The sequence below is a fragment of the Macrosteles quadrilineatus genome, unplaced genomic scaffold, assembly GCF_028750875.1.
Source record: "Macrosteles quadrilineatus isolate MER2022 unplaced genomic scaffold, UCM_ALF_1.0 Scaffold_5__1_contigs__length_97177068, whole genome shotgun sequence".
NCBI classification, from domain to species: domain Eukaryota; kingdom Metazoa; phylum Arthropoda; class Insecta; order Hemiptera; family Cicadellidae; genus Macrosteles; species Macrosteles quadrilineatus.
The window spans coordinates 92,805,561-92,824,168 of record NW_026542598.1 but is presented as its reverse complement, the minus strand read 5'-3'; the positions used below and the strand labels follow the sequence as shown (position 1 = coordinate 92,824,168).

Genomic DNA, 18,608 nt, shown 5'->3' with positions numbered 1-18,608 from the left:
CAATTCTTCTGGTTATCTTGGATTTTGGGGACTTGAAAACTTTACAACGAATGAGACTTTTTTCTTTCTTTTCTATTTGTACCTCTATTTCTGTATTAACTGTTTTATATTTTACGTTACACTAAACTGTGTTAACGAACTTAACACGCAAGGAAGCAGAACTTCCAGAAAACAGCTGTTTGCCACCAGCTTAATCACATGGTGTTTCATCACGTAGTTGTTAATGAGTTTTTACCGGACACGAATCAGCTGATTTTGGCAATGAGTAGTTATAAACAAAAACATAACCTCTCTTAGAGGGTTGAGGGGTGATTGTTATATCGTACGTCACTCGTCCGGTAAACACCTATGTTCAGGACTCGTAATATATGGCCTACTATCGCCAATCAATTTTCTTGGTAAGTTTTACTGACAAATAACGGTTCTTATTTATAATTTAAACAGTTTGTCAATAATTGCTATCGTGTATGTTATTTAAAGATGATATCAATAGCATATGTTAGCATTACTGGCTGTCTGACTGTTTTGTAATGTGAGACATTTACTATTATTAGACAGTTCCTGTTATGGAGACGTATCGTGCTATAGTAAATTTATTTATTCGGGTTTTCCACATGTACTTTTAATCAAGTGGTATATTATATAATTTCGCCAAGATACTTATTCTGCTTCATGATTTACATCTCTAATATGACATCCATAATACAAAGGCACATCACCATGTAACACGAGACCAAGCCTTACGTCGACCATTCACCCTCCACATAAGGAGGTGACAGGCGCATGGCGTTCACCGCACAAGGAAGGAAGCTGGAACTAGTTCCAGGGCTGGAACTGTAGCTGGAACAGGTGGTTGGCGCGGGGCCCACTGTGTCACAAACTTACGTAACTGGCCCACTGCTCCAGCAATTATCACTTCCGCTAACTAATCACTACTTCCGGGCCAACTGCCTTATCTGGTCCTAGATTTGTAGCGGATTTAGGTTGCGAGAAAGGGAGGTGGTGTTAGAGCGCAGAGATCCTTGAGATAGCATTTGTTTGGATGGAGTTCTGATGGAGTTGATGGTTGTTGTAGGTTTGGATTTAGGCTGTTTGAAAGGGTTTTTGTTTGACAATGACAGTTTAAAAAACGCATGTGCTGTGTTCTGCTATCTTTTTATACACATTTTCTAGTAATCTAGTTGTTTTGATTTTTGAAAAGTTTCCATCAGAATAAGGAAATCTAAAAGAATGCGTTAATTAAGTCACTGCCATATCTTTCGTACATTGGAAACTCTCAAGGAGATGAACAAATGAGCAAGAAGAGAAGGTGTTGAATAAGGGGAAGTGAAAAAGGAAGAAATGAAGGTAATGAAAAGAAGAAGAACGGAACAGAAGAAGTGGAAGAAGGATAAAAGTAAAACAAGTAAGGAAGTATACAAACTAAATAGTTTAAGGGAAATATACCTGGATTCAGTACAATAAATTGGATAAGGAATGCCGATTTATGGGATTAATGATTGACATAGCTTGATCTAAAACAGTTTGTATCACCATCAAGAATAAAACACTGTGCTCAATCTAAAAAATGTTTGAAAACCGAAAACCTTTAATCCGCACTGGTTCCAGTATGGGAGAGTTCCCATGCCGTGGTAGAGACAGAACGCAGAAGATGCGCGCCTATCGTGGTCCAGTTCCCACGAAGTTACGTGTTTGTGGCAAACCATCACTTTCACACAACAACGCCGCCGCGCACGCGTCTCCGGCAGCTGGAAATGTACCAGCTGAAGATATCAATTGGTAAATATTTTATTATCATTTTAAAGACTGTTAAACCTGAAAGGCACTGACAAGGGGTAAATCCATCGCCTTTTTGCATTTACTCAGCATTAAAATGCAAACTATTTACAATTATTGAAATTATTAATACGGTTTCAATAGGGTTTATGGATCAGTTTTGGTGGCCCTTCATGTTTACCGCAGCATTAGTATTCAAGAATTGACGATTTTTGTAGTTAGAGCGCAAAGAATTTTCGGTCCGCTGTATGAAACATAGTTCAATACTTCATCTAGTTCAAGACCTATCAAAATATACAACATTTTACTGATGACTATAACTACACATGAGCTACACTATAATGAAGAAAAATCCACTAATATGTATGTACACTGTTATGGCTACTTTTACGATGAAAAATAACTAGTCAATGGAGACATTATAGAGTTGTGCTGATGTAAAAGTGTTTCTCTGTTCACCCCTGGCTTCAAACTAAGCTTTACTGTTAGGACAACTTGTCATAAACTATGGCATCTTGTATGCCATCATCTGTCATAGGACTAACAGATAAAATATAAAATAGAATTTTTGATATGTGCTTTTTAAGTCAGAAGTATTAAATAAGTAACTTGCCTTGTTAGTGCGTGTTCATGGAAATACGCAGTGTCTACTTCAGTGTATAAACTGCCAACGACATTATACATACTAAATAAATAAAATATTTAAATGTAAAAGATTGTCAGAAAATTCCACACATGTACTTACGATTGCATTAAGATATTTTATACCGTGCCAAAAATCTCTGTTTTCCTATAAAATGCCAAACCTCTTATCTACTCGTGAATCTTTGAAAGACTTCAACGCAGGGTTCACCGATGGCGCTGTACCCAGCCTATGTATTGGACACGTATAGATTTTAATCACTACTTCACATGTAATTACTGCCTTGGTAAAGATCTGATATGATTTTCACTTGTTTGGCAGGTAATAAGGAAGCTATCAAGGTTCATAGACGTGGAAATTTAGACACTCAAACGTTTTCACATAGCAATCGTCGTGAGGGCAAAGTTAATACAAATTTTCGTCGAAGCATTGACATGGTTAGTTCAAGGAGACCTTTCATAATCCAAAGCATATTTTTATTCGTGCTAGGTATACCTTGTAAAGTAGGTCGATACTAATTAATTCAATGTATCTTTAAGATTTAAGAGTAAATCTTACATGTGTTTTTTTTTTTATTATGATAATAATACACGCGGACAAGCAACAGTTTCCGATTGTATTGTTGTGTTTGGTGTTGTTAAAGTTTCGATTTTAGCTATACAATGATAAATAAGTAACCTCATACGCACAGGAGAGAATCTCAAAACATACTTCATCTGATGCATATCGCATAGGGATTGTTGTAGAGACATCTCTGCAATATAATGCACAAAATAGTTGAGAGTTTTTTTTTATGGATTACAGATTAGAGACGTATGCATTCCACATAATGAAAGTTTAAATTAATATAACTATGTAATTTCCATCGCCATTTTTTGTGAAGAAAATCGGCACAAACATAGCTTCGTGGAATTAAATATTGAACAGCTTTTATACAACAAACTCTTTTAAGAGAAACGTTTATGGTTAATCAAAAGGAGGCTATAGTCTACCAAACTGTTTTAAATTTGTTGGTAATGTATGCTGTGTCAATACAAGTAACTTTTCGAATAGCAATCAATTGCATTGATACAATAATCAAACACTCTTTATGTAAACCATAATGTACTCATGTCCTTGTTGTGAGATTACAAGTTACGACGAGCTAACCATTGTTCTATACAGTTTTGACAACATTACAAAAGAATTAGCCGATGCTGGTTACAACTTTAATTCGTGTTTGCAACTTCAGTAGAGTGAACGTCATTCGGTTACTGCTTAGTGCTTATTTACCCTATTATGAGGTATTATCATAAAATCCCAACAATAAGGTCACACCCGAGGTTAAGGCTGATAGTCAATTTCTAACCGGATGAAAGCTAATAACCTGTCCTTGACATTTGCACTTAGAACGGAGCTACTCAAGTATTGAAGGTAGTAAACAGCTGTGCGCTGTGCAGCACCGCTGGTAATATTATGCAGTATGCAAATGGCGTATATTTACACGTCTTTGTCTGATAATAGGTTAAATATCAGAGCGGATATGTCCCAAAAGTAATTTATACAAACATAGATTAACTTTGGATACTACTAAGTAGATTTATACTCTAAAACGTTATCCAATGATGAACCTTATGGGTCAAACTATCATATTGAAGTAACGTCATGTTAATGGTAAAACCACACTCTAATTGTAAAACAATTTTTCACATTGTATCTGAAGAAAACAAATCGCATAGTTTCCTATAAGTGAGATTGCTAGGCTGAGGTTTGGAACACGCCATAATTTCGAGTTCTCATCAATCGTACTGCTAAACAACAATCTTAACACGCATTTAATTCCGGTATCAATTAGTACTATTACATACTGTTAGGCTATGAAACACGTTGACTAGTTGTGCAACCTGTAAATTCAACAAAATAAAACATATAATCGGGAAACTGAGTGCATTCAAGTGACTGAACACTATAATCTGCAACACCTATAAAATATCATGGACAATTTACCTTGAGGGAAGAATGCAACCAAGCGAAACTGTGCATTTTCCCTCAATGGATGCATGTGGTTATTTTACACAACGAAGTGTGCATTATCGTGTTTGCTGTAAGCGAACAAAACAACCAGTTATACAATCCAGGATAACCTGCTAGGTTAGGGGCAAGGTCGGACAGGTACACACACACACACACATGCAACATAACATGAACAAGTGAAGGGTGGGCTCGTGTCCTTCATTAGCCTTCGTGCAGTCAAACGGTGCCACCGAAATAGACGCGGAAATGAAGTGATCATTTTTATGAAGATTGAGAATGATGAGAAAAATGCAATTTAACTTCCAAATCTAAAAAAAAAAAAACATTTTCACCTCAGAGATTGTTATGTACTGTTTTTTTTATTAGATCTCGTATTACAACAGCCTCATTTTGGCAACTTCACCAACGGATCCAATCCTATTGAATCCCTACAAAGCGATCACTCGACCATCACCGTTAATCCTCTCTAGAAACACTCAAACTCACGTTAGTGGCCGATTCTTCAGATCATGCTAGTGAGGTTTCCACTCCACAAATGACTGAGTGACACCTGGGTGTTCCGCGGAAAGTCTAAAGATGGCGCGTGCTGGAGACTAAAGGCTGTTCGTGTGTGGGTGGCGGTGAATGTGGTGAAAGCAGAGCAGTCGAATGGTACAATGGCCAGAAATTCCAATACAGGAAGTGCCACATTCGGTTCCGCGACAAGTTCAGTGCGTTGCGCGACGTCTGTTTCCGTCACCGTCGGACCTGTCTCCTTCCGCACAACAGACTTCGTGGATTCGTTTTACTGTCCCACCTTCCAGGACAGTAATCACCCACCTCGTGCTTTCAAATCATAGAGCGATAGGACACTAGGTTATAAGAAGATGTATAGTCAATGGAACCGAGTCAATTGCACCGAGTGTGGAAACGTGTAAACATTACTTTAGACGAGGCTTAGAGGGTTGCGACATTTATCACTCAAATCAAATCCATTAGTGATTCAGTGATTGGAGGGATTTGAACTCGAGACCTCACCTCTACCAATAACCAGCTCGTTCTATGGTCTTATCGTGGATAGAGCTTTGACTTCTTAAAATGGTATTAACTTTTAAGCAAGTAGTTTCGTCTTCTCAATCCTCTTGCTGTCAGAAACTTACGTCTGTTAAGTACTTTGCTCTTGCTCTTTAAAACAGACGGTCATAAGAAGATAAAGTATATTCTTGTACAGCCTAAGGATGGAATATGAGTTGATAACACCCACAATACAAGGATGCAGGCTTCACGAATAGTTCATCCACCACGATGCCGTATACTGTATACTACACACAGCTTCCAAAACTAAAATAATAGTAGTACTTTTAGTCGGACCTGTACCATCTATTTTAATATATTTAATAATACGTTATGTGGAACACATTTTCAACATTACACAAATGACGGAAAATTCAAATTGAATGCCGTCGCGGAAGTAGAGAGCAGCAAAAGCAGGCCACATTACGTAATGGCCCCCGATGGTGCTGGCGTTTCAAAACTGGACCGAAAGTCGTAAAACTTATTCGCATGAGTTGCTAATTTCCCAGCGAACTTCTGCATTCTCCGAAGTGATTGGATTGCAGCGGACTACTTCAGCATTATTGGTACTTATCTCAACAATTTATTTAAAATCGGTTTCAGGTATATGTCTAGGAAGGTGTGGTCCAGGGAACAAAGATTCGTGGAAATAACAAGTAAAACACCTAAACAGTTATCTGTTACCCAGGCTATATCCCATTTTCATTTTTATCTATATAATTAATACGCTACATGAAACTTTGTCGGTTGAACTCCTTCGCCATTTCTTAACCGATTTTATCCATTGACGTCTCATTGGAAAGAGCGCGTCACGTAGATTTGCAAACTGGCCTTACATTTTTGAAAAAGTCTCTTGGGCTCTGCCCCAGTGGCTTTGAAAGTTCCCATGTTATCCTTATGAAGAACATAATTGTTTACATTTTGATCAGCTGCATAAATTTAACTGCTGTTATTTATTTTTCAATTCAATGAAACACATTGAGTACGTTTATTTAATATTTGAGTTTGTTTAAACATAACCCCCAAGACGGATCGTGTTAGTATGGTTGTATCTTAAATTTGTGTATTTATCGTTGTTTTGTGTCGCTATGACGGATCGTGTTAGCATGATTGTAACTTAAATTTTTGCATTTATCGTTGTTTAGTGTAGCTATAATTTGTTTATTTTTTTTCTTCTTTTAAATGCCTCCGACGCGACGACAACGAAACATAGACAGGAGACGTCAGCACCTGACCCTGGACAATCTCAAGTATTGGTTACAAATGCACCCTAACACTACCCCAAAACGACTTTTCGTTCTCAATTGGCCCTCTATCAATGACCTGTGTTGCCTGTACAGCGAGGTATTTTGAGAAGGAGAAAGCCGGCTGGAATGATTTAGGTTTATCAATAACGAAGATAAACACGGTCTGAGTTACACACCGGTAATCTTGAGTTGACTCTTTTAAATTAATTGTAAATATGACTGTTATTCGTTTTAAAAAAATCCTGTAACACTTTGCGATTGCTCGAATTCGAGCAACATGTACACTAGTGATAGACTAATAGACTACGCTAACTCGCCTCCAGGTTGAAGTTCGTTTGCTACGCTTACTCACCATTTGGTTGCAAATTAGCTGTTGTCATAAATTTATACTAATATATAAAAATGAGATGTTGTGTGTTTGTGTCCGTCTGCTACTCAATAACGCAAGAACCACTGTACCGATTGTAATAAAATTTTGTATGAAGGTAACTTACACACCTGGTTAACATATAGGCAGGCCTATTCCTGTTATCATATTTCCCTTGGGCTACACCCCATGGGCTTCCTTAGTTTCAATGTTTACATTTTGAAAGAGCGTGAATAGTCAAAAATATTAATTGAAGTCAGCTGTTAATACTAAAATTTGACAGTTGTTGAAACAGCAAAGGTTAAGAGGTAAAGGTTCTGCTCCAATGATTCTAAAGTTTTATGATTAAGAGAATTGTTTCATGATGATTTTCAAGAAACATTATTTACATGGAAACAGAAGGATCATTTCAATGGTAAATGTTTTTGAATAATTTGATATGGTAGATTTTTGTTTACCAATTTGAACTGATCAACAAATGTTTGGATTAGGATTTTAATAGGTTTTAAAAACTAAAAGAAATATGTAGGGAGTTTTAAAAATTTTACTGACTCAATGTGTAACTATTTTATACGACAGGCTTAAAGATCATAGTTTTCGCTTCAGTGTCTTCTCCGTTGCGAAGCACGGGTACAGCAGCTAGTTAAAAAAATAATAGTGCTGCACCCTGTTGGTAATCCTTGTAACTTTAATGCTATTGAACATCATAGAACAGAACCAACTTGTTTAATTGAAACAGCTGGTAAGATTCATTAATTCCGTTTAAATATGAGTACTGATAAGGTTAACATGGGAAACTCCAGAGCCACTGGGGCGGAGCCCGACAGTCCGATCAGAATAAAAACAACTTATTTTTCCTATTTAATGCCTAAAAAATCAGTGTACCAAATTTCAGCCTCCTAGGTAAATGGGAAGTAAGAGAATTAGTGATGAGTGAGTGAGTGAGTCAGTCAGTGAGTCAGTGAGGGCTTTGCCTTATATATATCTTCTATAAGTATAAAAGGTGTTGATATACAAAAGTACTGTCACATTGGGGATCTATACTGGGAGAAGAGTAGTGAATGTGTTGAGATACAAAAGTACAATGATGTCACATTGGGGATCTATACTGGGAGAAGAGTAGTGAATGTGTTGAGATACAAAAGTACAATGATGTCACATTGGGGATCTATACTGGGAGAAGAGTAGTGAATGTGTTGAGATACAAAAGTACAATGGTGTCACATTGGGGATCTATACTGGGAGAAGAGTAGTGAATGTGTTGAGATACACAAGTACAATGGTGTCACATTGGGGATCTGTACTGGGAGAAGAGTAGTGAATGTGTTGAGACTCGGCCTTGTGCAGTGAGGAGTGTAGAGTTTAGTAGGAAGTAGAGCGAATCACGACCTCTCGACGCACGTTTCTCGTCCTCTGCCTCTGATACCCTCGAGGCATTCGCCGTTTGATACAAACATTAAATAAGGCATTATTTCCCGCTGACAATAGCCTTGTTGCAAATCGTCGCACCGTAGGGACAGCAGTCTACGACACGAAATTCCATTAATAGGCCTACAGGTATATTGAAGCTATTAAAATATTGTGTAATAAGTGCGGCTCTTACTGGGTTTACAATTAAATTTAAGATAACAGTTAAATCCATGGTCAAAGGTCTTACCCTATTAATTGAAATCTTTACTTTAAATCCAGAGTTTAGCGTTCGAATTCTAACAACTCACTCTCAAACTCCGTGACAAAAATTATCTTAGGCGAGTATTCAAAGCTAAACATAATGGCTGCACGATTACTAAAACCGAAATGAGGAAATAGAAAGGAAAGTATGCCAAAGATCCCTAACTAAAATACTATGTAGGACCATATCGAAGAACCTTTTAACTTTTACAGTGTACAGTACCATTTCACCACTAGAAGATCAGTCAATCTTACTGACAGGTATAAAGGTTTCCCAATCCCTATTGTTTCTTTGTTTCCCTGTTTATGTAAAGGGTATAAACTCAGAGTTATGAAAGAGAAGCGACCGCAGAAAGAGGTGTTAAGTCTAGACTGTTATCACACAAATGAAAGTGGAGTGAAGATTCGGATAATTTGTCTCTTTCCCAACACCAGCTGTGTTCTGTCCTATGATACAAGCTTTGACTATTAATACTTCAGCATCTAATAGTCAATGATACAAGCTTTGACTATTAATTAGAAAGTTGTCGACGAGTAAAATATGACTTTAATATTTCTGGGAACAAACTGGATAAAATTATTGATTTTAAGAAAGGGAAAGTCTACTAGCCCCTTAACATGTAATGGAAAACTTTTTTCGAGTTTTTAATCGACGCGTAAAAAGTATACCCTTGACGGCTTTGAATAAGTAAATACACTTCTTCTGAGTGATGGTATTTTAAGATTGTTAGGCGAAAGGTTGACGTTAAAACTTAGAAGAGGTTTTGGGCGGTTTTCTCTCGTAAAACATCACACATACACGAAAATAGAATTGAAAGGATGAAATGTAGTTTGTCATTACTCCGCCTATTTACATTTCTAAAGAAACCAAATTGTAAAAAAACTTAATACATTATCATTGTTTTAAAGATTTACAATTAAACTTTCAAAACCATTCGATACAGTAGTACCTTTGACTCTGAAATTCAATACGACTGTGAAGTCGAAATTTATTTCCAATGATTTGATGCCAGTATTAAAACATAAATTAAAATAGTTCAACTAAGCCACATTTTTAAGTTATTAAGTTTTATTAAAATCCCTTCATTTTTATTTCTTAAACGCCAACTTCTTAGCTATTCAACACTTAAAGACTAGTTTGTTGTCAACTACAATTTGAATCCATCTACTATCAAGCTATGAAAAGCTAAAAACTTAACCTTAATTATTATCACACTGTGTGAGAGGCTACTGAACCATGGGCCAAAAACTATCTACACCACTCAACACAAATGGAATGTTACATTAGCAAAAGAAATTATTGTTCTACGATTATACGTTATTTGTAAATCTAAAACCACGTGCACGGGAAAAATATTCACAAAAATAAAACTTGAGAACTATTTAATTTGCGGATTGAGATGTTGTACAGTGTACAGTAGCCATGCTGTACAGTGTTAGTGTACAGTAGCCAAGTTGTTTACAGTGATCTAAATACAAGCAAGGTCGACTTCCACACCCGCCCTATACTTGACACATATCGTGCAGCCAAAGCCGTGTCAATTAGGCCTACTGCAGCTCACTTGACACTTTGGACTAGATAACATGGTCTGTGGTTTAAAGGGGATTTATTTTCGTAGATGGGTTGTTTTCCCAGTGAACAAAAAAATTGTTAATTAGTTTTACTCATTGCTTTAAGACTTTAATAGTAACACCAATTCTATCGAGAGTGAAGTTTTAGGCACTTGCAAGGAAAATATCCCTAACTTTTATGTGTGTACTGTACTGTGTATCATTTAGATTTATATCAAGCCTAATATTGTTCATTTGTGTCTGATATTTCAAAAACAACGAGAGAATGTTACAATGTTGATATTCGAAATTATATTATTTGCATTAATTAGTGTTCGATAAATAATGATTGGAAAATTGGTTTACTCTTGCATCTTTCATTCAAAAGTACTTATTTCTATAAATGAATTATTAGAAATTGAATGTTGATGAAATAAACATTCGGTAAAATTAGTAATCAGATAATTTTTGTTTTAAGAAAGATTTAAAATTAAGTTTTCCTTGGTTAGGGCGTGTGTTGTATTTACCTGTGAGGAAGTGTCCTCTGCACATAATGGCTGAAGGCCCGCCCGGCCGTCCCTCCTGCTGCAACAAACACAACAAGTTAAACAATATACAACGATCTTGTACCATAATAATCAGAGAAAACTCGGAGAACCAAATATAGGGACAATACTATATTTAATGATTTTGAGTTAATGTTTTCAAACTCAGAATCAAACAATATCTCTTCAGGCTTGGTATAGATGAGGCCGACGTTATCATCACAGCTGATTACCGGCGCGTTTGACCCGAACCTTGCCCCCTCTATCCTGATCCAGCATTAATCCTAGTAGTCCAGTCCGCACCTGTTCAAAACTGTATTCATTGTAGATCTTATTCAATTTTACAATTCATATAAATCTCCTTTCTAAACTAACAACCTTTTAAGCAACAGTCTACATTCCATTATTCATCTTTTTTATAGGCAACAAATCCATATGACTTGGTTACTATAAATATTAAATAACAACCCAACAGACGCACAGGCAGCACTTGCCTATGTCTGCTGTATTTCATACAATCAATTTAATTTAGTGTATACAGAAATGTTTTTTTTTATTCTTCGTCTTAGTTTTATTTTGTAAGTATTTTGTATTAAAAAGTATGTTTTTGTTTTCTGTATATATTATGTGGAAACAAGCATATTTCATTCATTCATTCATACTATATCAGTATACAGTCTTATTTGCATTGCAGTTTACTGATTCATTATTGATTCAATTCCAATCGGCCATGGCTTGCAACAACTTTACGCTTAAAGCTTTATGAACAAAATTGCTGTATTCATGAACCAAACGAAACAGCCTGTACATACTCTTTATACAGAATAATAAAAAAATCGGAAGAAAATTATTGAAAGTTTACTTGTGACACCATCGACGTGTGCTAGAGATGCAATGTTGTACAGTTAAATTATGTTACCTCTGGTTTTAGATACTCCAATAAGAAGAGTGCCAACTTCAGTATCCAAAATTAACGTTACAATGTACAGTAGTATGATTCTACAAAAAAATTAAAAGCAATGCTACAGGATTATGCGATTTCAGCTATTATTGACCTTTATAGCTCAACGAAGATGCGATAAGCAAGCATAACTCACATTATTAGCTGCATAATCTTGCATTCACTTAGCCAACGTGTGATAACGCATGCGTGTTTTGGGCAGTTTCCATTACACGGAGAGTCAGGTGAATTAAGAATCACTTATGTTTATTAATGGTTACACAGTTTTCAGACGCTTAGAAAGTTGATATTTACAAAAGTGACAGTGCCAAAGGCGTTGATTACATAAAACAGCAAAATTTGTGACCGTCTTACGCAACGCGACATTCAAATTACGTTGTTAATAATTACTAACAATAAACTACAAAGTTGTGGAGCCGTGCGTGCCGATCTCGGCTTGAGGGGTATGAATTATGGAGACAGTAAAATCACATCCTTAGTCAATGGTAAAATGTTTTAGATGTATTATAAGGCAGCTTGATAACTTACCTTGGGAAGGGGCGAGTAGGCCTATAAGTAAGTTGGTTGCTAACAAAAGTTTTATTTTGAAAAATCACATGTTATAAAAGTGAATAACCTGCTGCAAAAGCCAGGCATTTTGGTTTGTCTGTAGCTCATGGAGAAAACTGGATTGATAATATAACAATAATTCACAATGTACTTTGTCCTCAGTCAATTCTTATCACTACTTTTGTCTTCCTTGTTTCCTGTTCAAGTCTGCCTCACTGATGTTTCAACTTCTACTCTACATTTCATGGAAAACCATTGTCGATATATCTAAGCCCAACATTAACTATTTTTAACAAAACTAAGATGTTGAAACAATTATCCATGATAAATCAACAATGAAATCAATTAATAACGTGCATTGATAGTTTTTAACTTCAACAATAATATAAGTACATGCGAGTAACAGTAATGGTAATGTAAGTAATGTGGTTCAAAAGACGTTTTTTTCAGTTTTCTATAGTTCATGCAAACAACGGTTAAACCAATGCATAAAAACCCTTTTTGTATTGAATACAAAAGGGTGTGTATTCATTGGTTAAACCACAGAAAACATACTTAAACGCAGTTAACGTCATTTAAATTGTTTTACTTGGAAAATATGTTGTAGAACATTTAAAACACTATAATAACATTCAATTATTCAAGCATAATCGGACAACAAACCGACGTCAAATACACTTAGATTTAACGATACCATAAGAAGACTTCTACACCATTCAAAGTTATCAATGTAAATGCCAGACGATACATACAAAATTGCACACAAACTGCACAAATAGATGTAAAGGTTCTCAAGTGTTGAAAACAAACAAAATTTCCTTCGGCGAAAACCTCCGAGAAGGTTCGGAATCGTGATTAACCTGTAAGACCGGTGATCATTGACTCATTACTCCTAGCGCGGTCAGTCCATTCAATCTGTAAGGTTATAATCACCTTTCACTGTTAACAGAGTACGGTAACCAGTTGCCCAACATTGCTAATTGATTGTTGTTTTGTAACTGTTTAGCCAAATTGTTTTGCAAGCAATACTTTAATGGCCTGTGGTTTTACTCTGACACTGTTTATGCTTTCGATTCTACGATGAGGAATTTCTTGTAGGCTCAGACGAATTTTCTTGCATAACAATTTTTATATATTATATAGTTCTATTCTTGAAGGAACCGTCTGTCAAGAAGTAAAATACAAATGCATTACCTTTTAATATTACAATTTGGGTAAATTTGTAATAGCATTAAAGTGTGGTAGAAAAGGTAATCATTGTAACTTTAATGCTATTGAACATCATAGAACAGAACCTACTTGTTTAATAGAAACAGCTGATAAGATTCATTAATTCCTTTTAAATATAAAAAAATCAAAAGGTTAGTATGGGAAACTCCAGAGTCACTGGGGCGGAGCCCGAAAGCCCGATCAGAATAAAAACTACTTACTTTTCCTATGTAATGCCCAAAGAATCGGTGTACCGAATTTCAGCCTCCTAGGAAAATGGGAAGTGGGAGAATTAGTGATGAGTGAGTGTGTCAGTGAGTCAGTAAGGGCTTTTCATTTTAAAGTATAGATTTCAATTATCCTTTAGGAAGAAGGTCGTCCACTTCACAGACAAACATACAATTGTGAACATAATCACAAGCAGACGATGATTTTGGAAAAGATGAACCGCCATACTCCAGTATCTTCGTCCTATCAACCACAGAACAAAGGAATACTCCAAGTGACTTTCCTAATTTGTACGTCCATTAGACATGTATTAGAGTGCGGAGACAGTTGCCTCACACAGTACAGAACAGGAACTCGTCAGCATCAAGTTCGCATTGCATTGTGGGACGGGGCACGGGGGTGGCGCACCGCGCACGACGTCTTATATAAACACATGTCGCAACGGACAGATGAAGAAGCCGGGGCAGAGGGCCGTGGTAATTGGAGGATCATGATGTAACGTAACAGCCATTAGAAGAGGACGTTTCCGGTCCGGGGATGAGGGTCAGGGGTTGCTCAGGAGGATGGGAGGGCGGTGAAGGTCGGAGGTATGAGGAGGAACTGGACAGCGGAGAAGTTGATAATCTAGAGAGAAGAGGGGTAAATGTTATTTGGAGCTGATGAGGTTGAGGAACTAGAAGATTGAACTCCTTGAGGGGCTGGAAAGGGAGATGGAATTGGGATGAAAAATGTTTGGAAGAAGAGGGTTCAGATAAGAATTCAGATGGAGAGGAAAGGTTCGATGGTAAATATATCAAGCATGATAGAGGAAAACTTTTATAGAAAAATTAGGTTTGAAGTAGAGTGAGATATTTAAAGATGATGTAGGGAAACAAGTATCTTAAGCTGCAAAGCCGCTTGAAACGGAATCTAGAGGCAGATTGATATTTCAAAAGGCTTGTGTTCTGAAAGAATTTACACATAATACGTGTTAAGTGCTTAAACTGTCGTCTAGTCAGCTCTATATAATATAATACTCGCTACGAAATATAACACATTTGATTTTTAAATGGCTACCTAATAAATTTAAGGAGAACGACTGTTGGCCTGTAACGAAATATAATAAAATACATTTTCTAACAGGCTTTTTTATATTGTCCACAAAGAATTAGCTTATTATTATGGTGAATCCATTATAATTTTAACTTATAGGCTCTGAACGTCTTATAGTCTTTGGCTTTTAATCAAAGATAGTCACATACTGTCGCGGGAGTCCCAAACGTACAAGTAGGTAATGGAGCTAACTTATCAAAAACACCACTTTCATAAATTCAAATTGAAATGCCATAAACCTCAATAAAGGACATATAAAACAAACGAAAGAAAATAGTCGTTGTATGAATACATGGAGTTCAACGAAATTTTTTAAACTTTAAAGACAATTTTTATTTGCATTAAAAAAATGGTAAAGTTTGGAAAACGCAGTTCACGGGATTGCACTTTGATGTGGGCAAACAATCGACGGGACACCGGCACTAACTAGTTCATTAGTGTATTGTGCAGGTTTCGATTGCGCTGCACTGGCCTTCATCAAGTCCCGCTTGTGTCTGTGACGTGGCCGTTACTATGCAAGGTCAAGTCCCTACAATGTATGCTGAACCTTTCATACAAGCTTCATCTGCAGGCTGAAAGGCTGCATACACTCGGGGAAAACAGACTGCCGTTGCAGTTACGAATATGGCTGTCTTTTTACTTGTGCGGTTTTCTAATTTGAAAATATTAAAAGTGGCGGTTTTTGGTATTGAAATCCTAAAGCGTATCAGATCAGATTTTTTAAGAATATATTTTTCATGTATCGAAGAAAAAATGTTCAACATCTTGAAAAGGTGGAGATTTTTCATGAATGGACGCCTAAAAGAATTCCTAGATGAAAATTGAAGCAATGCATTTCTTTAGAATTCACTTTAGTAATACGTTGAATTTAAATAACTATCAATAAATTAGTTAAGCTATGCCAGTCCTACCTGCATTTTACGTATATTCTGTTAATACGTAATGATGAATTTAATTTATTTGTAAATGATCGTACTAATTAAAAGTTTAAATATAAGAGACTCGTTATTCGCCTGACCAATTAATCATAAACGATTTACCTTCATTCCTCCTAATAGTAAGCTATAAATGGCAATAACACAATCGTGGTTTAGACCGTATTGTAACCATTGGAACACAGAATATGAAGACATTCGAGCCGGTGAGCTGTGAGAAATCCAATACTGCCTAACAGGACCAGATCAAATCTAGTGATTAGATTGGGCAAGGCTCAGATAATCTAGCTCTTAGGTAACCATGAGATCTATCATCAATGAGCTCCATTGGATACAGAAGACATTTGAGGATCCGCGGATGAAAAGAAGCCTTCACCCTGTTGGAAAAGCAATTATTGCCATCGTGAGTGGAGAGGAGTTATATCATCGCCGATGGAAAGGTTATCTTCTTTGTCAGCGGCAATAGGAGGTAAAGCAAATAGGAAGGAATTGCTGCTTGAAAATAATGGAATGTCTTCATAAGAGTAGATTGGACAAATTAACATCTTAAACGTGTTGAAATAAATCTAGAGTAATATATCTGATTATTAAAAGAAAATCGAATATAGAAGTTCATTTTAATGTTCTATTGCCTAATTGAGCAATGCTTTTGGTTGACATCATTGACGATTAGATTTAATTTGAATTAAGTTGATAAAGTAGATTTGTCTAATCATAGAATGCTTTAAGTCGATTGTCCAAAGTTTATATTATTTTGTTAGGTACCTAAAAGGGATAACTGTTTGGTAAGAGTTTATGTATTTACGGGTACTAACAAAAATGCAGTTGAAATGGTCGCTAAACATGGCCAAAAGCTTCTGTATAATAAGCTGTCTTGAAGGGAAATGAACCGTTATTTTTTACAGAAAACATATATTGGTTTAGTTATTGTTTTATCAGCACAAAAATGCACACACAATTACTTATCAGGTGCTGCCTATTTGATTGTGATACTTGTTTCTGTGAATAGCACAAGAGACAAGGCCAACAAGTTCTTTAGAGTTAGTTCTAGTAACTACTATATTAATATTAATGGATTATTGAATTCTAGTAAATATGTAAATTCTCCACTCCAACAATTCCGCTTCTCACATTATTGCTAAAACGTTCGTCAGAGTTGTACGTAAATACCTTTGTTGGCATAATCTGTTCCTAAATATCATATAGTTTGTTACCGTTTTAATTCAACTGTTATTTAAGACAACTGTGTTTGTCTCTTCTACATTGTAGAATGTAAGACGTAAGACCACCCCGGGCCAAGTTCAGTTTTCTCACTTTCGCTAGTTCACTCCTAGAGCTTTGAAATTTACTCCGAATACAAGGAAAGATCAGATTGTAATCGATGACTTTCTTCGACATTCGATCTTGTGTCGTGATGTAGCGATATGTGTGTAAAAGCGCTTTTGTAACTTTCTGTCAGTTGGGAAATGTATCCGGGTTATTAGTAGACTAAGAAGAATAAAATTGGTATACTATGATGTTTCACTAGCACATATTAATATTCTGTTTGACTTTTAAAAAAGAAAATTATCTATAAGAGAGGAAGCTCTTGTTGCTTAAGACCCTTTTTAAACTAAAAATTATTAGTGATTGGCAGGACTTTAATCTGTTACGCCTGGAAACAAGTCCCGCAATATTTAGCATTTAGACCAGCCGTGCCCACCACCTTATAAATTGTATAATGATATACTTTATTATAGGGAAGCAATAAGCGGTAACTTATCCTAAACATACACGAAGGTGGCGTCAAAAGTGTTTATAATGGAATGCTTTGCTAAATGAGGTAACAATTGTAAAGCTCTTGAACCCCAAAATAAAAACGAAACCAAACTACACAATACAGAGATCCTTAATCTGGACCAGTTCATATTTTATTTTTAAACCTTTCGGAATGCTAAAAGTTGTGATAACTGATATCAACATCCTGCATTCAAGATGATTCACCAATCATTAGCCAGACTATATTTTTGTTCAGAGCTCGCATAGCTGATGGGTCCGTAAACAGATCTAATTTACGGAAAGTCCTAAATTGTATTTTCAGTGTATTGCAGTGGTTCGCGGGTAAAACCATTAACTTTTGGTTAGTGGCGTAGAGATTGTAACTCTGACAGTGTTTCAATGATAAAAGAACACAGTTGCTAAGCTACTAACATATTTTATTACTGTACTTAACTAAAATTATATTTTATTCCTCAGTTTTTGTTAGTGTGATTGTTGATGTGATATAATATAATGCTAGTATACTATAACAGACTAAGGAACCAATTTTAATGGTCTATAGTCAGGTGATACTTCGCGGTAAACAGAGCGAGTGCCGTTCTATTATTTTGGTGGGAGTCGTTACCCGTCAGGTAGGGCCGAGTGCGGGTTGACTCAAGGCCGCACTAAATATACCTATATCTAGTGTGTACCTAGTATATACCAATATCTAGTGTAGGCCTATATCTAGTGCGGCCTTGGTTGACTCCCTAGAGCGAAGAGTAATTGAGTGGAGGGGTATTATTGGAAGGAAGTGTTGTGGATAGGATGTAACGGAGACCGGGTACAGGGCTACCCTGATATCGATTGAAAATATCGATTCGATTATAAAACTTTCATTCAACTTTTCTTTCATAATCAGCAAGTTTGATTAGGTTAGGTTAGGTTGAAATAGTTTCGTTTTTATCCCTGATAAAAATTATTATTATTATTAAAAGTGATTTTTTCACTGGTAACTGGCTGGAACGGCA

At 36.2% G+C, this 18,608-nt stretch overlaps 1 protein-coding gene across 3 annotated transcripts in view; it reads right to left on the bottom strand.

The window, feature by feature from the left end:
* The window catches only part of LOC128994041 (uncharacterized), a 78,988-nt gene that overhangs the window by 22,554 nt on the left and 37,826 nt on the right, over nucleotides 1–18,608 (bottom strand). For 2 of the 3 annotated variants that reach the window (XM_054418249.1, XM_054418251.1), the window contains exon 2: nucleotides 10,849–10,906. In XM_054418249.1, the coding sequence (XP_054274224.1) occupies nucleotides 10,849–10,873 (25 nt within the window). In that variant the 5' untranslated portion in view covers nucleotides 10,874–10,906. The remainder of the gene's footprint in view (nucleotides 1–10,848; nucleotides 10,907–18,608) is intronic. The other variant, XM_054418250.1, reaches the window with a different exon arrangement.